This window comes from Pagrus pagrus, assembly GCF_965226575.1.
Source record: "Pagrus pagrus genome assembly, chromosome: 15".
Lineage (NCBI taxonomy): Eukaryota > Metazoa > Chordata > Actinopteri > Spariformes > Sparidae > Pagrus > Pagrus pagrus.
The window spans coordinates 12050085-12069353 of record NC_140199.1 but is presented as its reverse complement, the minus strand read 5'-3'; the positions used below and the strand labels follow the sequence as shown (position 1 = coordinate 12069353).

The 19269-nt window shown below is 40.0% G+C and overlaps 2 protein-coding genes across 2 annotated transcripts; one reads left to right on the top strand and one right to left on the bottom strand.

Moving 5' to 3' along the window:
- Positions 1–7603: 7603 nt before the first annotated feature.
- nphp1 (nephronophthisis 1) lies at positions 7604–15085 on the bottom strand. The gene is made up of 20 exons (XM_084376444.1): positions 14806–15085; positions 14194–14255; positions 13936–13996; positions 13716–13849; positions 13294–13474; positions 12687–12788; positions 12205–12374; positions 12008–12056; positions 11782–11869; positions 11564–11658; positions 11336–11464; positions 11030–11104; positions 10760–10870; positions 10552–10634; positions 10217–10293; positions 9432–9531; positions 9161–9273; positions 9000–9073; positions 8728–8772; positions 7604–8575 (listed from the first exon to the last, which is right to left on the bottom strand). The coding sequence occupies exons 1-20, from the start codon at positions 14869–14871 to the stop codon at positions 8297–8299; spliced, it is 2094 nt and encodes a 697-aa protein (XP_084232570.1). The 5' UTR covers positions 14872–15085; the 3' UTR covers positions 7604–8296.
- Positions 14582–18329, top strand: LOC311271061 (C-signal). The gene is made up of 5 exons (XM_084376445.1): positions 14582–14782; positions 15704–16102; positions 16689–16866; positions 16940–17034; positions 17126–18329. Exons 2-5 carry the CDS (start codon positions 15776–15778, stop codon positions 17315–17317), a joined length of 792 nt encoding a protein of 263 aa, XP_084232571.1. The 5' UTR covers positions 14582–14782; positions 15704–15775; the 3' UTR covers positions 17318–18329.
- Positions 18330–19269: the final 940 nt, after the last annotated feature.

Here is a 19269-nt window from a genome sequence, read left to right as displayed (position 1 = left end):
ATGTCGCAACTTTAGGCACAAAAATAATGTGGTTAATGACCGTGTTTTGGCTTAAAATACCTGTTTTGGTCGCCACAAATACGGCTGGAGATGTCCCGAGGTCGTTGAAAATATCCAGCGGTTTCATGCTTACAAACGTTGAACCACAGTCTCGAAATGCGGTCCCTGGCTTGGGAGCCATCACCTGATATGAAAGCTATAGACATGTAATGTGTGCATGATACACAGTTTGTAGAAACATCAATGTACGTAGCCTTTGACACGTATAAATGTGAACGTATCAGTGGTTTGCAGAAACGTTAACAGCCAACATTTCCTGGCAACTGAGGCACTACATGGATTTTCCTTAGAGACTGCCATAATTCATTTTCTATGAGCAGGGCAGGTAAAACATGAGGAATTTGTTTCATGGGGCCAGCTGTATAAAGGTATCCAATATTCAATTTTTCTGTGTGATGAAACATGTGATCCTGCAGCCTTTTCTACAGTATTTAAAACCAAGCTGCATCCCTGACCTTTTAAGTCCTTATCAGCTAAATTGTAGCTTGAGTTTCTGTTCATTTTCGAGTGTCTGCATGTGTTTGTATGAGAACCCACTGAACTACATTCCTGCTCAGTCAGCATCAAGGCTACCACACATGGACAGAGAGAGGGAGGGTCACTTTGGTTTGTTAATGCATAGAGTGCACATGCGGGATGACAGCCAGAGGAGGATGGAGAAGGGCAAACACACACGTCGATGAAGTGGTTTGGAGTGAAACGAGAGAGCGAGCGAAGAGCAAACAGAGAGAAAGAGAGAGGCTGGGAGTGGCTGGGGTTTAATTTATCACCTGTGACACTGTAGTTTTCCACCTGACAACAGAAAATCAATTATCCAGCTGACAGAGGAGATTCCAGGACACTTTAGGCGCAATATGCATGATCTATATAAAGATGTGCTTAAAAACTAACAGTCTAAAACTAACTATCAGTTTTGAATTGAAAGACGGAGGCTGCTGAGCCCTGTTCCATTGCTGTTGGTTCCAGTCTGCATAACTCGAGTCATCTTAGGGCCACTTGCTGCACAGCTAACTGAGCTAACTTGCTAACGCCAGTTATAGCTACAGCAGAGAGTACAGAGGGCAACAGGTAGTGCTTCCTCTGGTGCTACACTGCTCCTGCTTCAACAGGGGGCCAATCCTTACATATCACACCTGTAAAATCATTGAATTAACAAGATATAACATGTTAGCAAGTTAAAGAAGTGCTTTTGTTATCATTGGACAGATCACAAGTTGTTGTGCTAAGTTGAACTAATCGGCTCCTCTTGATGACTCACTATTTTCCACACGGATATGGGTGACATCAACCTCATTAAAATAAGCGTATTAAATGTCAAACTATTCCATTTGAGATTAAACTAATATCACATTTTGTTTATTGTTTCTACTTTATTGTTGTTACAGTGAGACGGTAAGCTCTATCTCACAAGTCGGATTGTGCCTTTGTCTCCGAGTGTGTCACCCACTTGAACTGTCAAACACAGGGTAATGGTTTCTAGGCTGAGGGATTCAAACTCAGCACAATATACAAAACCTATTGTGTAGGATGACTCACAGACCTTTTAATCTCTCTCTCAGTTCATATCAAACAGTCCTATATGTTGCCACAAAATACATAACAGCAGAGAGAGATTTGAGATTTGAGTTTCTCTGGCTTTTACTTCTCATGCTATTCACACAAATTAAGTCGGAAATTGTTGAGGAAGATCTGCAGTAAGCTGAGAGACTTAAACTCGAGACAAATGTTTTTGTGCTCAACACTGAGCTACTGAAGTTTAACAACACTGTGCTTTAGAGCTTTAGAGTCATACTTTTCAGGGTGAGCTTTTGAATGTGTGAGTCATAAATTAGAGATTACTGGAAACAATGCAGCTATGGGCTCAAATTTCACATAATCTTAAAGGTGAAGAAAGTCTTATTCACTTCAATATCATGTTTAACCCCTGTGTGTGTTTTGTTAGCTACTTCACCAGCTAACTGCACCATAATAGATTTTTCAAAACAAAACAGCCTTCAAACGGCCTGTTTCTTATGAAAAGGCATCTTGTGATTTGCGCTAATGACGCACTCAGCTAACGAGCCATTTAAAAGGTACCATAAAGCCTCGATATTGTGCAGTGAGTCATTCTGTAAGAGCAGCTTTCATGTTGTCCAAATGAGGGTTTGTCTCTTTCAGAGAGAGAAACCTGCTTTGTTCTGGAGATGCTGACACACCCTGAGTCAACTTATTGATGTGTTAGCTGCTGCAAAGGTCACTAAAGTGTGTTTGGAGACCCTCCTCTGTTTCTTCAAAGCTAAAGGTCAAAGGTGACGCAGAGGAGTCCAAATGGAGTGAGGGTTGTTCTGTCTGATTGTATTACATTTGCTGTTTAACTGCAAACAAGAGAAGGAAGCAGGACAATGAACTATTTCCCTGTTTGTCAAAAAAAACTATTAATGAGGTTTTAAAACTTAAAATGGAGCAAACATGGTTGCAAACAGCATCTTATGTATGCATCTAATAGACATGGAGCAACATTATAATTAATTTGGAGGTGCGTTTGTGTCCACCTGATGAATATAATACCAATAGGCTATACTATTTTAGCGCTGGTTTGCTCTAAATTAACTCCTGAGGGAACCCTAACCCTAACCCTAACCTAACAACAGTAAAGTTGCAGATCATAAAACCCTAACCCTAACACTCTGGAGAGCTGAGGAAAATTGCACACTCGGGGAATAATTTTCTGAGGGGTCCTCACTAACCAATGAACCAGTCATCCAGTCACCATCTTCCTCACAATCTTAAAAGAAGAATTCAATTTTCAGTTCAAACTCATTCCACTCTTTAAAAGCTTGAAAATTAATCCATGGGATATTTAATTGTTTAGTTTTTCTCCTCATATAATGAAATGTGAAACTATCGTAGCCCTGTCTGAACCGTCAGACAAACACACACACACACACACACACACACACACACACACACACACACATACAGAAACAGAGTGACACTGGTCGGGCAGCCAACAAGTTGTGTTTGGCCAGTGTTAAGAGAGACACACCTTTGGACTAGCTCCTCCATTATGGATCTGGTTACAGGAACACACAGACACACACACACACATACACACACACACACACACACACACACGCACACACAAACACACACACACACACACACACACAAATACTTCCATGGGAACCCCTGCCAGCTCTGGCAAAACACAATGGCTATTTGTCAGCATCAGGTGTAGTAACACACATACACAGATACACAAACAATGATAAAGAATGCATTGTGTTTTATATCCTGACTGACAAAACCACACAGTTTGTATCCATAAAAAGATAAATGCAAAAAGTTGAAATATTGCAGGACCTCATTCCACTGCACTGTAAACTCGAGGTGCCTCTGACAGCCAGACAAACTGAACTTCAACTTGAGGAACCAGGTTCAAACCCTATTTGTTTGTCTGCTCTGAGTTCCTGTTAGCTCCAGGGGGTCTGCACTGTGGCTGAACCTAACCTCTGACCCCCCAGGAGGATGACAAGCACAAATGCTTTACCAAATGTCCAAAACATCATGCTCTCTCTGGTTAACTTAAATGTTGATCTTACATCTTAAGGAGAAATGTGTCTTATTTAGCAACAAACTGGTGAACATATTGGAGTAGAGAGCCAGATAGAAATTCCTCAGAACCTCAGAAGTTGGTGGTGGAGACCAAACACAGAGCTAAAACAAGAGTGATTATCTGACTTGAACTCATCAGGTGGACAAAAAACACAACACATGAATGCTAATCTTGCAGTAGAAAGCAGCGGATCAAATTTGCACCTGTCTCTTGTATTCAAGAGCTATGGCGATCAGGCTGGAGGCTTAGAGGAGGGACATCCAGATTTTATGACATGTTTAGAAAACATCAACCGCCAAACTACAAAGGTGTTAAGCTAGCATGGGAAAAAGACTTTGGGGTACCTATTGACTGGGAGATCTGGGAGGAAACAATTAGGTCCTGGAACACTATAGCCCGAGACATGCAGACACGGCTTATTTCATTCAGAATATTGAATAGGAACTACTGGACTCCAGCAAAAATGTCCAGGCTGGGGCTTAGGGAGAATGATAAGTGTTGGAGATGTGAGAAGGAAAGGGGCACACTGGTACATATGTTCTATGAATGTGAAATGGTGCACAGCCTCTGGGTGGCTGTTATCCAATGTATTAATAAAGTACTGAAGGTAGAGTTCAGGGAGGGGCCAGCTTTATGTATTTTGGGTATTTTGCCGAGGAAAACCGGCCTATCCACACAAATACACACATGGGTGAAATTAGCTCTCGCAACAGGAAACAGGGTAGTCTTGAGACACTGGAAGTCAAAAGAAAAGATCAGTTTTAAGGAATGGAGAGATGAACTAACCAAGATAGCCTCATTTGAACGACTTATTTATAAGATTAATAATAATTTAGATATCTTCTGGAAGGTATGGGCTCCTTATTTGGAAATGATTGGAAAGTGATGATCACAATGGCTAATACCTGTACACACCCCCCATGTACCTCTTTATCTATGTAGGTTCAAGGAATGTCATGCAACATTGGTTTGTGATGAATCTGTCAAGAATGTGCATCTTATTAGTTATCATTTTTACATTATTTATTTTGTGACCATGATTATAATTTTTATTTATTTATTTATTTATTTTTATTTTTTTTTTATTTTTATTTTTTTATTTTAATTTTAATTTTTTGAGTTTCTTCTACTCCTTCTACTTGTTACTGTCAGGTTTGTTTTATTTTTCTTAAAATGTTGACTTAATCTTGTTTGCAATGTTTATATTTACACACTGGTTGTGCATCTGCATTTGTAATGAAAAGTCAATAAAGAAGTTAAATAACAAAAAGAAAGCAGCGGATCATATACCTCACCAGAATACATCCAGAAGACATTAAACTTGTTTTAATAAAAGTCTTAATAACATCCTGAATTAGACACATTGTTTATTCCAGAGCAAATAATGTACAATTAAATAACTAGTGTATGGTACATCTCAAAAGATAATATCCAAATGTATCAGCACTGTTGCCTGTATTTTTCCCTTTTATGAAGAAGAATATAGTGGACATCCTTTTTATGAATATTATTTGTAAAATATGTGCACTATGTGTCATATTTTCAGTCTCCACACTGAATGTATGTTTACCTCCTCTCTGTATAATTTCCTCATTGAAAGTATCTTGTAGTGGATGGGTGTTTACTTATTCAATCAAGGAGTCAGAAGACATCTCTCGGCTTCCAGGATCATCTTTCCTGCTCAACTGGTCCTGACCTATTCCTGCCCCCCCCCCCCCTTCTTCCTCTTCCTCCTCACCCTCCTCCTCCTCAGACACGATTGTCCTCCTGGGGCACAAAGAGAAGTGGGTGAGCAGGTCTCAGCGTTTCCAGGTGATAATAGCAGGCACGTTTACAATGAGGTTTTCTGTCAGTGGCTGAGTATCATTTCACCACATGTAAAGCTCAGTGCAGACTTTTATCAACATCTATCTACGAAGGAATTGCAACATAGACCCGCCTTCCACTCATCTTACACAGGCTTATAACTCAGTTATTTTTAAAAGTGACGTTACCCAACGCTGCTGAAGACACACATCAAGTTTCCTTCCTTGTATGTTTTATTCAAACTATGAAAAAGAGGTGTCTCATAAGAGTTTTAACTGTCAAACAGTGCATGCTGGGAAATCTGCTTATATGTTTATCATGTTTCTTTAACTTATTTTAATGAGTTGATTGAAAAGTGGTCTGAAAATAATTAGAAATTTTGAGTTTAATCAATTTGAAATGATTAAAACTTCAACATTCACTTTAAGAAAATATTATTGATGCTAATAAACTTTTTACAGTGTAACATTCGAAGCTGATGCCAATGACTAATGTGTAGAGCAAGGCTAATTATGCTATGAGACCCTGCCGGTATCAGTCTTTCACTATCAGCTCCTCTTTCATATGTTTATGTTGTGCCGTGTTTTAGAAAACTCCTCAATTTGCTGTACATTATCTTGTCAGAATTAGATATTTTTAATTTCATTAACATGAATATTTAAGGAGAATGTCTGTCACACTCATTACTATTGAATCAAAAGGCCAGCAGTGAAGAAGGCATTTGGCGATCTGTTCGATGGTCTTGTGTCAACATGATGTTACTACGTGATTAAAGCATCAACAGTGAAGGCATTCAACAGGCAACTTCTCAATGAGTTTCCCTCCCTTTGTCTATCGCTGCTTTTAGATATTCTATTACAATCAGCCTGTTGGTTACCCTGTTTTTTTGTCTTTTTTTAACACTAAACACAAAACACTCTCTGGTCACCATGGGCACCATCATCATGGCAACAGAGCTGGAATGTGGAAATACAGGATATTCAGTATTCATCAGCTAACACTGAACCGAGGACTGTACACACCTGGGAGGACGACCTGACTTCACATATGGAGGTCTTTCACACTTCAGTCTTCAATTGAGCAGGAGACTGTTTTCTGGTTTTGTAATGTTAAAGTCTGAAGGAATGTTACAAAATGAATAACTCAGTGTTCTGCACTGCAATAGTTCGGCATCTTGGATGACAGGATCGATAACTTTCATATCTGCTTGGTAAACTTGAAGCCTCCACAAGCAGCTGGTTATCTTAGCTCAGCAGAATGATTGGAAACAGCAAGCCTGCCTACCAGCACCTTTACTCACGAATGAACATGCTACATTTTCTCTTTTGTTTGATCCATACAAGAACTGAGGGTATAAAGGGAGAGGTTGTGGTGTGTTGAACTATTCCTTTAAGTGTCAGGAGGTGTTGTGGGTACTGTTTCTTGAATTTTTTAAATTTTGACATGAGAAAATTGCCATTCATGAACCACAATTTATTAATATTTAACCAACCTGCATGTTTGTCAAAGATATTGGCAGTCTGATTATAATTTCCATGAAGATTTGGGAATTTATTTGAGGGTTTTTTGTTTTTCTATTTTCTTTTTAGTGAGTCTGTGTTGCATATTGTTGTTTTTATGGCATTTAAAAAATATATATTCATTGATGTAAGTATATGGTTGTATTTGTAAATGTGTATGTATGAGTTTGAACGTATGGGTACATGTATACATTTTTGATGGTGTACAATCATAGATGTATTTCCATTTTTATTAATGTAAATTCTGCTTCTACTCAGTCATCCAATGCGATCATGAAAGCTAATAAATAATGTTCACAGTATTGATGTATGTGAAAAATGCTGTCTCATCGTTATGATTAACCTGAATAATAAATGTTACTTCAGATGTGAAACCACAACTGGTGACTGTTATCGTAGCCAGTCTGCGCCCAGACTGATCCAACCTCTCACTGCTCCTGGCCTTTTATACAGCGCTATAAAAAGGCGACAGCAAACTAAACATTAACCCTCATCCCCTGTAACTCTACACTACACACACACGAAAACACACACATGACCAATGTTGAACAACGGGGTGGAGATGAATAGCACGGCTCAGTGACCAGTGAGATGACGGGGCTGGGTTCATGAAAACAAGTAATGATTTTAACAGAATGTTTATTAAAAAATAGAACAACATGTAGTGAGAAAAAGCAATATATCAAAACATACTAATAACATCACTACTGGTTGTTTTATTACATAAACGTTTTTGGTATCAGCACAAAGTATTCTCCCTATTACTGTATTCTGTTTCAGTGTTTACTTAAAGAAGAGCAGAGTAAACTCTTCATTAAAGACGGACGATAATGTCCCCATTGTCCACATTAGATCAACCTTTTATTTCACGTGTATTGACAGGTCTTCAGCGATGATCAGTGTCTCATGAAATTACAAAGTACACAAGGATGTCTTTGTCTATGTTAAGTAGTTGTTAGCATTGTGCCAGCTTTTCTCAAAAGTGAGACCACATTGTATTCTGTCACCAGCACTAGACTGTTGCAGGGAGGACGTATTTTTGTGCGTAAGCCAACCTGTTAGCAGATGATTGATTCTGTTGGCGGATATAGTCTTTCCCATTTACTGAAAGGAGTCCATATTTATGTTATTGTCAATAAATCCTCCAAAAAGACTGTTTTCATTTTTCATGTTGTTTATTGACAGTAACAACAATAAAAATTACTAAAAATTATTATTTTTCATAATATCATCATAACTTCAATTAAATTTTTAACATTAAAAATAATAATCAACTTCATATTGTACCTTCTCTCTAAGTAGTGTGATGTTATCGTTACCGCACCACACGGAGGAGGTCAAAGGTCAACTCTGAGACATCAAATGCAAGATGCTGATGCATGGGGTCCACAAAGACCTCAGGGCCTCCTGATTGGCCTGTGGTGTGCTGGGTGTGTTTGAGAGCATCCAGGATGGTGTAGATGACTCTGGCTCGCTGCTCCTCTGAGGGCGGGTCTGCCCAGCGATGACAGGGCAGCGAGGGCGAGTGGAGGAGGAAGTAGACAGACGACATGTAGACTTTAACAAACTCCTGTTTTAAATAGGACAAGTCCCTCTGCAAAAACACATGGAGGAAGGAATGGTTTGTATACAGTGCACACTGCATTCACACACACATTTCAACTCCTTTGTAGAGAAAAGATCATGGTTGTTTATACTGTCAGCACCCTCTATAGGTCTGTACTGGTATTACAAACACAAACTGACCTTCTGTGCTCTGCTCATGCGGATCTCAGCATCCAGCCAGGCGCTCTGAAAAAAAAAACAGTTAAGCTATTGATTGAAGTGGTTTTGTATAGCCAATCAGTTGAGAGCAAATTATGTATTCATGGTTTTTTGTTACTTATAAGCGCTCAACCCTGGAAGAATGTCATCATTCTCATCAAGTATCAGGACAAAAAAATGACCTTTCAGCAGGTTGAATTCAACAGACTTATCAAACCTCACTAAATCTTTTAATTAGTGCACTCTTCACTGACCCTGAGAGCATCCAGCAGGTCTGGTTGATCCAACAGCTCAGGGAAGGTAGAGAGTACAGGACTACATATCAGATCTGAAACAGAGAGACATCTTATCTAAACAGAGTTATTTATAAGAACATAAAAATCTATGTGGAAGAGGCATTGGAGGTGTGTGTTACCTGCATTCTGCATGGTCGGCCTGTCCATCAGCAGTGTGTCAGCGAGCAGCTGCCTGTGTAGAGCCAGCAGGTGGACGCAGCTCAGACAGTGAAGCAGAGAGTTTGGAAGGAGACTGGAAAGAAAACACACTGGTTACTATCATACAGTGGAGTGCATTTTCAAACATGTATGTGGCTGAGGTGAGCCCGAGTGTCTTCAAATAAATCTAGTAATGTTTTATCGTTACTGCATTAGATCACTCTGGTAGTTTTTCTTCGCTGATGCTCCCACCTGAGCTGCGCTCTGATCCGGCTATTGGCTGATTTGATCTTGACGATGAGTTTGGGTTGCCGTCTGGCATGAAGCATCTGCTGGAAAACACCAGCTGGAGCTGAAAGGAGAGCAGAGAGGAGAAGGGCTCTAGTTTATCTACCCTTTTAAGAATCCTATGTAAGAATTAATAAATCTTATGTAAAGTTTTCAGGAACTGAGCAAGTTTCAAATCGGCTGATAATCCAACAAATATTTAAGACTTTTTTTAAAATTCTTTTTGGTGTCGTGTGCTTTCAGTTAAGGACTTTGTCTTGACTGTAGTACTCAAGATCGATCTTGATCTTTATGAAGGTCTCGTCTCGGAATTGACCACATTTTTACTTGGTCTTGCCTCGGTTTTCGGAAGAACATTAAATTATTTCAAGACAAGTCAAGTCCACGACTGTGGGTATATCACTGTAATGAATAACTGATGATAGATACTGTACTTAATGATGGTTTTCTGTTGGAAGTCACCCAGAAAACCTGATGCTTGCTCAATACATTTTAATGTGTTAGGTTGATGGTAAAATATGGAAAAGGAGTGTTGAATAAGTTGATTTCAGCTACTTCGTGTTCTGTGGGACTCGCACGGGTCTTGGTCTCGAGTCCTCAAAGTCAGGGTCTTGTCTCAGTCTTGGTTTAGGTGGTCCTGACTACAACTCTGCTTTGTCAAACATCTGATTGTTAAATAGTTTCATGGAGAAACTTTCTGACTGGACTTAATGTGGCAAAGAGCATCGAGCTCTGCTGCATCTTCTTACATCCTCTGGTGACTGTTGCCTCGACTGCGACATCCTTCTCATACGGAGTGCCGCCGTTCACTGGCAGCTCGTAGGTCCTGCACACAGGTTAGATAGGATTTTAAAGTTTTATGTGCAGAATGATTCCAGTCCATCCCTTCTTCATATACATTGTTCACACGGTAGGTAGGTGTGTTGATCTCACTATGTGCATGTCTGTCTATTTAAAGACTGTGTTTGTATGTACGACTATGTACATATCGTGAGCCATCATTGTCTAGCTGCATAGATACTGTAGGACATTATTAGGGATATAAATTGATTTATTTGGATGTATGTCTCTGTGTGTGTGTGACCTGTTGGGGAGTGGATTTCCAGCGTCATCGGTCAGTTTGAGGAAAGCCCAGCCGCAGCTCAGGTCGCCTCTCTCACCTGTAGACTAAAACACAAACAGAAGATTGGACACAGCTGCCACCCAAAACATTTCTCAACGGTGGTTTTCCATTTCCTGCGTCGTATCTGCACCGACTTAATCTCGTCAATATCATGCGTGCTTGTCCTTACATTCCGTATAAAGGTGACTCCCAGTTCAAAGAGGATTCCGAGGTCGGGAGATGCAGAGTTGCAGCGAAGGAAACAGTCTCCATCCAGGAGGGCAGGGAGGATACCTGCCATCTGGAGAAAACACACAAAACTTACACTGGATTTCAGATTTAAGTTCAGCTTTAAACACAAGATTAAGTTAAATAATATGGTTCGGTTTTGAGGTTTGAGCACGTGATGTAGTTTGAGCAAGTGCTGGAAAGGAAAGGAACAAATACGCTGTAAACATACCTTTGGAGAGAAGCTCCAGGTCTTGGGGCTCCTGGAGTTATATGTTGCCCTCACTGTGTGGATGTTACTCAACACCTGGAACACAAGTGCAGCTCATTTATGAAAATAAAAAATAAAGTGTGGGATAGAACAAGAGAGTGAAAAGTGAAAAAGTAGGTAAAAAAAGGTAACTGATGCATGATGCTTCCTAACAAATCAAGGACATTTGCATGATACATCTTCAGTTATTAAATTGCTTCCAAAATGCAGAGAGTTTGGTAGGGTAAGGATGACAAAAAGCTGTATAAACAACCGAAAAACCCCCACCTGATTTCCATCGAAGGCACAGAGGCGGATGTGTCTGCTCAGGACCTGAACTCCGACGCCAGGAGTAGGAATCATCCTGCAGCTCCACAACGTGAAACAAACACAAGTCTTGACCTGACGAGCACGAACCTATGAGACAGAAAAAGTACATGACGTTATAGTCAAGACAAAGATGATGTTTTCAAAACATCATCTTGATTCATCACATTCGCAGAGGGATTGTCTCACCCTGCCAGTGTCTGGGTCCAGGAAGAGGTCACTGAAGGAGAGCTGTGATTGGCTGAGCTCAGGCTGAACATAGTGACTCCCTCTGTATGTTACACCTAGACAAAGAAGGATCCTAATTAACTCACTGTTTCTGTGATTTTTCTAACAGAAATGCAACACATCCTCTGGATCCAGCTGTATGATTTGTAGTTTTTGATTGTTATAATGCATATAATCACCTTCCTCCACGAGCAGTTTATTGAGAGTTGAAGGTCTGAATCCTGAAGGTATTGCCCCCATGGCGGAGAGCACATCTGTTGCATCAAGCTGTCACATACACACAGTGAAAACAATGAATACGTTTTACTGTATATAATTGATACAATTTTGAAAACTTGAGCTTTAATATTTAATGATAGTTAAAAAATATAACAGTAGCAGTAGTTGTAATTTGTAGACATTTACCTCAGTCAGAGCCTTCCTGACAGTACCCCAGTTTGAATGTGAAGTACCACTGTTGAAGGAGAGAGGAATTAAAATATTTATTTTCATAATTAATGAGTGTTAATCATTTAGATAAAGAGCTGTCTGCTATTCCACTTTAGCATCCATTTGACCACAACATTCTATAAAATCTACAAAACGTCGTTAAAATGTTGAACCTCTGTTTCCCTTTGTCATCAGTCAGCTCTTCACCATCTTGATCTTCCTCCTCCTCTGACTCCTCCTCCTCATTTTCATCATCATTGTCGTCCTTTTCATCATCGTCATCATCATCATCATCATCATCATCATCATCTTCCTTTCCTTCATCCCCAACACCAGAGCCCATCTGGAATTAAATTCAAATTAACAGCAGAAGGTTTAATACATATCTGAGAAAGCTGAGAGCATCTTCACTTTACAACATGTTATTTTATGTCCATTCAATCGGATGATTTCATACAGGGTTGTACAATAGCTATTTAGCTATGAATGACAAAGAGAACCAGCAAATCCACACCTTAAAGAAGCTGGACGCAGAACATCTTTGATTGAAAAATTGATGAGTCGATTCATCTACTAATCATTGCAGCTCTATTTAAGAGTAATATTTAAACTGCTTGACGCTTGACTGTGGTGCAGATGTTTACAGGTTGTGTACCTTCAGGTAGGTTTTTGGAACCACTCCTCTGTTGCCTTTACTGTCCTGAGCCAGCCACCATCCATCTGCTGTCATCCTGATAATCCTCAAAACCTCCCCTTTCTGAAAACAGCACAGAGACAAACATGTCATGGAAGTTCATATTATGTATGCATTAATAACATGTCAGAAGCTGAACCTTTAGTTAAAGGAAAACTTCCATTGTAGTTGCATGGATAAGGACATCTGGAGCGCAAGAGCACCCTCTGCTGACAAATAGAATAAAGTTTTTCAGTAGAAAAGCTTTGAAAATGTTTAGTAGACACCATGATACAAAGACATTTTGGTATTAGCAGGGAAACAAGGAAAAGGGCCTCTGCTCCTAAACCTTTAGATACTGTCCTCACTTAAAAAGTTTGGGCCTGGGTTTGAGCGGCGGGTTTAAAACTCAAAAGGGTTAGGGTTAATTTTACTCAAGAAAGCTGCATGAGGAGAGTGGTAGAGGGGGTGGTTGGAGGCAAACTGCAGCTGAACTCTGACTACTCACTTTAACCACTTCTATATACTCCTACATGCTGCTGACATGCAGCCTCACTGCGTATTATCGCTGAAACAACAAGTACTTCACCTGCACAGACAGATCTCCCTCATGTTCTCCTTTGAAATCACTGAGGACTGTGCAGTTGCGAGGGCCGGACTGAGAGGGTGGTTTCGAGGCTCGTTTCTCCTCTTCATCATCGTTGTCACTGTCTTCTTCGTCATCATCATCTTCATCCTCATCGTCCTCGCTATCTTCCTTGGAAACATCACTGTGGATCGATACATGGTAATGTGAAAAGATATTTACACATTTCTGATGACATGTCAAAGTAATGTTTCTCTTCTAAAACCTAAAATGATGAGCTTCAAAGTTAAAATGCACTGGATGGGACAGGTAGAATCAATTGTTGCAGGGAAACTGAGCCACTGTTCTATACAAAGAAATATGTATGTTAGTATGCACATAATAAAGAACTATATCACTTTTTCTTGAACACACAGGTCACTGACCCTGCAGCGGTACTCGGTCCTGGTGGTGAAAGCTCCAGAGAGAGTGTGTTTATACGCTCCAAGATGTCCTGCAGTCGTCTCTCCTCATCTTGCTTCCTCTGATCATAGTTCCCCACTGGAGCCAGCTCATCAGCCTACAAAATCAAGGAACGAATTATGACATCAGTTTAGCTAGTTCAAGAGTTTACTTTGAAAGAACAGCTGACAGCACAGCACTCACTTTGGTCAGTTTCTTCAGTGTCTTCAGTGTCTTCTCTGCTGACATCTGCACTTCTTGACACCTGTTTCGAATTGGATATTAGACTAAAATCAAACCTAAAAGCTTTACTTAAAAAAGACAATTAAAAACAACTAAACGTCCATGATGATGAAAAAAGGAAACGGGAATAGAGGCAGACTACGTCAAGGCCCCCTTAACGTTTCTTTTATGAGCATCCTAGTCCTTGAAGACACTGCTGTGGCTGTCAGAGCTGTTTACCTCCGAAATGCCTCCTCGGTGGATTCATCCTGACTCTGCACATCCTTCACCAGACTGTCCACCTGGATTACAAGAACAACGAAATTAATTGACAATGTGCAACAAAAGTATAGGCCACCCTTTGAGCCCGTCCTTTGAATGTGCTTCGAGCTGACCAATCTTCATTAAGAATTTGGCCTTTTAATGTTTTCCCTACTTCTTGACTCAACACTTGGTTAAACATAAACATAACGTCATAAAGCCTTAAATTCTGCGTATTCTAGAAAATTCGGCACTCATTTCATTTTCTGTAAGTTCTTACTTTTATGAATTTTCAACTTTGTTTACGTTGCTTATTAAAATAAACGTACGAGGCTAACCAAATGACCCACCAGCTTTTTATATGTATATTTAAGCTAAAACAAGACACATAAATGAATATTAACTTGTGATAAAACTGGCTTTAGCCTTCGTATCACTTTATCTGTAAAGTGGTCGGTTAATGGCACCACTGTAATAACCTGTCTATTCAGTGACGTTAACTTACTGTATGTCTGAGATTCAATCCCAAACTCGATGGATTTCAAACACCACCGCTAGAAACACGCAGGTAAGCGCCATTCTGTGACAAACCTGTTTTTTGATTTCGTCCACTTCCCTCTTGACAAGCTGCAGAGGTCCTTTTCTTTTTGGAGGCATTTATACGGTGTTTTTATGGAGCACAATCCATGTGTTAGCTGCACATCGCCTAGCTAGCTGACGCTAATCTTCTGCTGGTCGCTAGGCAACCGAGTTCCTCTTCAGTTTTTGGGGTGACTGCATGTCTATCGGTCTTAAAGTTATGATATTATAGATTTTATTGTTTATGAAAAAACATACTAAATATGTGTTGTGTATGTGTTTTTATATATTTATAATTTGGTTTATTTTACATAAGTCTAGAAACACTGGCATGCCTTGGCCCGGATGTATTGGCGGTTGGCAACAAGCTACCGCCACCTGCTGGACTGGAGGATCGATCTGCAGAAAACTAACGCCTGTTTAAACTAGTAAATAAACTGAAAAAGGCTTTATATTGTCTATGATCCCTGCCCAGTTGGTACTTTATAATGTCTGCCTCATATTTTTGCATGTAACACACAACATCTGACTGTAGATGGGAAACGACTGGTCGGTGGTCTAAAGTGTCCCAACAAAGGCCAGGATATTTTCTCTTATAGCAGCTCTACAGCTCCATAACAGCACACGTACTGTGTAAATCGATTAAAAGACCAATGAAACACGTGCCTGTGCAGAGTTGTGTAAGTGACTTTGTAATCACCGGCAGAGGGCGCTTTCCTTGTTGTGAAACATGCTGCCTTCATGTTCTCCTCGTTAGCTTCCATTTATACATTTCCTAAACGTCTGCATTATGACTTCAAAACACATTTTCGGAAGTTATATAGACAAACGCGCTAAAAAGGCCTTTAGAGATCTTCTAAAAGTTACTTGTAAGAAAATGACCCTGCTATTTTTCCCCCAAAACACCAAGGTCCGACGTTTCCGGTGACCATGGAGGCATCAAATACTACCTTCGCCTCCACTGTTACGTCAATTACCTGTCATGGCGGCTCCCATCGCACTCGTTCAAGGGGCTAGCAGAGGACTGGGGCTTGCATTTTGCAAACATATCCTGAAAACCAAAACTCCCGCTGCCGTTATAGCGACATGTCGAAACCCGGACGGAGCGGCCGAGCTGCGGGGTCTGGCCGGCCAACACCCGGGCAGGCTAACGGTCCTCAGGCTGGACGTGAACCGAGAGGAGGACATCCGAGGAGCTGCAGACCGGGTTAAGGAGAGCTTCGGTCGGCTGGATCTGATCGTCAACTCGTCGGCGATGCTCCATCCGTCTGGAAAAGGAGAGACGAGCCTGAGAGATGTTTCTGCTCAGGTAAAACTGGGTGTTTTGACAGTTTTAGCTTCTCTCTCAGTATAGTAGGATAGTAAGTGGCAGTGTCAATTAATCCTGTTAGAAAAATTAAAGATTTTATTGAAATGAGGGGCTGTTCAGTGTATCATTCGACTGCATAGAGGCTTTTAATTTTTACCAGACTTTTACATTTGCATTCAGATAAGTGGGTTCATTTATAATCAATATTAAAAAGGAACATTTTTGTACTGAGTTTGGTGCCATTTCTCTGCATTACAGTAAGAAGATCCTTTTTCTATAGTCCAACAAAATAATCGCATTATTCACTTAAAGTTATCTGAAGATGAATAAACTGCTGTCATCTAAAGCTTATGGTGCTTCTAACTTAATTTATTGAGCCATTGATTTATGTTCCCTGATAATTTTACTTTTGCTCATGCATGCAGTTGTCCATTAATTTCCATGGAAATAATCAGAACATGAGAAGGAATAATATGATTACTTATCACACCCATTTATTCATTTATTTGTCCACTTTCTCAACTAAACAGCCACCACATACGGTATGTTATTTGATCTGTACTGATTGACCTATTTTCTCTATCAGGGCATCATTTCCACCTTGACGACCAACACAGTGGGTCCTCTGGTTATGGCCAAGTACTTTGCCCCCCTCCTGCAGAAGGGTGGAGGTGGTTTCGGTCAGCAGCCCACAGAGAAAGCCAAGCAGCACAGCGGCATCATCGTCAACATCACCGCCAAAGTGGGATCCATCGGCGACAATGGTGGGTATCGTGTTGCTGATGGTTCAGAAACACTGTTTTTTCACTTCCTTAATGTTTGCCTCCATCCTCTCAGGCCTTGGTGGTTGGTACAGCTACAGAATGTCTAAAGCAGCTCTCAACATGGCTACCAGGAATCTGTCTATAGAGCTGGGTCGCAGTCGACCAAAGGTAGCGTTAACATACCCTTTGAAATGTATATAAACCCATGGTCACCATCCTTAAAGTGGTTTGATTGACTTCTTGATTCTGATTTTTCCAGGTCGTGTGTGTGTCCCTACATCCAGGAACAGTCAACACTGACCTCTCCCGGCCATATCACAGGAATGTGCCAAAAGACAAACTGTTCAGCTCCGACCACTCTGTCAACTGTCTAATGAGCATCATAGAGACACTGAATATTGAAAAGACTGGCAAGGCGTACAACTGGGACGGGACTGAACTCCCTTGGTAGAATCAGTAAATGGACAAAGAGAGAGATGAACTTTCACACCTGTATTCTTGATGCTAAATCTTTCAGGACTACTCAGACTGTGCATTAAGCTGTACATGACTCTGAAAAGTCATCAGAGTTGGAGTGTTGGAAGTTCCTGGTGAAGTCACAGTCCAAGCAGTCAGAGACAAACGTCTTCTACTACCTCACAACCAGCCAAAATGCTTGAATCCCCTTGAACACTTATCCTGATAATAATAATATCGTCACAGAAATATCTTACGTAGCCTTAAGATTTGACGCAATTGTAAGTATGCTAATGATCCATGGTAGTATGCAGAAGGCTCAGTTTGGTGAAATATCATCCTAATATTGAGGGTTTTCTGTTAAAGGAATACCCGGTCATTTCGGGAGATAACTTGCATTCTCGCCAAGACTTTGTTGAGAAGATCAATACGACTGTCATATTTGTCCAATAATCATGAAGCCAGGAGACATTTAGCTTAGTTTAGCATAAAAACAGAAAAAGTTAGTATGGTTGTAACCCTAGATAAATAAATCTGTCAACCAATACTATTAAAGCTCACAAATTTACATATTACACCACGATAGGTTAATCTGTACAAAAACCCAACTGTAAAAAATAGAAGTTGTGGGTTGTGGTGTTACAGGGAATTATGTGCGAGAGTATTTCTTGGCCGGGGCCCAGAGACTTCCTCCTTAGCCTCAGGGTGATGACGAAACTCCAGGGATTGACGGGGCCTGGGCGAGACATACACATAACCTCTCCCTATGAAACCACAAAATGGTGTTTTGCCGTTTTTGCTTTGTACAGCAAGCTGTTTCACCATGTTTACAGTGTTTGTGCTAAGCTAAGCTAACCAGCTCCTGGCTTATATGATAGTGACACTGATCATCTAGCCCCCAGCAAGAAATCAAATAAAAGCCTCTTACCCAGAATATTGAACTAGTCCTTTAAGTATGGTGTAAACAATTTAAAATATTAACAAACAATAAAATGCTTTATAAACCATTTATAATGTTATTGTTTATTGAAAAGTTGCAAGTGATGTTCATAACACTTTGTAAATGGTTAATTAATATGGTATGGTTGATGGGGCCAAAGTTAGTCTGCTATAACATTTGATTTGGCTGACCAGAGGTTTCTAATGAAAAAGGAATAAAATATAAAAACACATATGGGTTTTTTGTTGTTGTTTTTGTGGGGTAAAAAAAGGCTCTTCAAATGCAGAGTATCCCTAATTTTTATTTATTTTCTCTGAGGGAAAAAGTTTGGGCACCCCTGATTGAGATGGCCATTATAAATCTTTACAATTGCTTAATAATGGTTTATGAAGCATCTAACTGTAATTGTTAAATGTGAAAGAACTATTGGCTGAGGTGAAATGAATTATACATTTCTTTCAGTTACTTGGTGAGCAAAAACAGCTCTTTGCAGTTTATTGCTTTGAACCAGAAGATGGCAGCATTTCAAGACTCCATTAGTGCTGTTTAGTATCAACAATCTTCTCATTTATGGCTTAATGACATTATGGAAATTGCAGTTGCCTACATCTGTTTATCTATTGTCATATAATGGCCTTCATTACGATATATCACCAGTAATCAATGGTGTTTGATACAGTGGTAATAGTGATATCATGATATACAATAATATTTCCTCAGTGATTTAGATTATGACTGCATTGCTCGACTAGTGACTTTAAATTTGAGATGAGATTTGCTTGATGGGTTTTTTTTGGGCCATCTCTTTACCAAGAATCTCATCGTTGAAGCGCGACCTCCTCTTTCTGATCAGTTACAGGCCATCGATAGATTCCTACGTGGTATTAAGAGCTGACATTTACATACATCAGGAATGTAAAGTCTAATTGATTCTAGTGATTTTTTTTCTTTGTCAAGCTGAGAGTGTTGTTTGACCTTTGTATCTTGACAGAACTGTGCTTGAGAAC

Bases quoted from the DNA above. Each gene is read 5' to 3' on its own strand.
- LOC311271061 (XM_084376445.1), top strand. From the start codon at position 15,776: ATGGCGGCTCCCATCGCACTCGTTCAAGGGGCTAGCAGAGGACTGGGG. The intron at 16,103-16,688 runs GTAAAACTGGGT...TTTCTCTATCAG, and splicing joins TGAGAGATGTTTCTGCTCAG to GGCATCATTTCCACCTTGAC. The intron at 17,035-17,125 runs GTAGCGTTAACA...TGATTTTTCCAG, and splicing joins TGGGTCGCAGTCGACCAAAG to GTCGTGTGTGTGTCCCTACA.
- nphp1 (XM_084376444.1), bottom strand. From the start codon at position 14,871: ATGCCTCCAAAAAGAAAAGGACCTCTGCAGCTTGTCAAGAGGGAAGTG. The intron at 13,475-13,715 runs GTCAGTGACCTG...ATCGATCCACAG, and splicing joins GGACCGAGTACCGCTGCAGG to TGATGTTTCCAAGGAAGATA. The intron at 11,659-11,781 runs GTGATTATATGC...TTCTTTGTCTAG, and splicing joins TAAACTGCTCGTGGAGGAAG to GTGTAACATACAGAGGGAGT.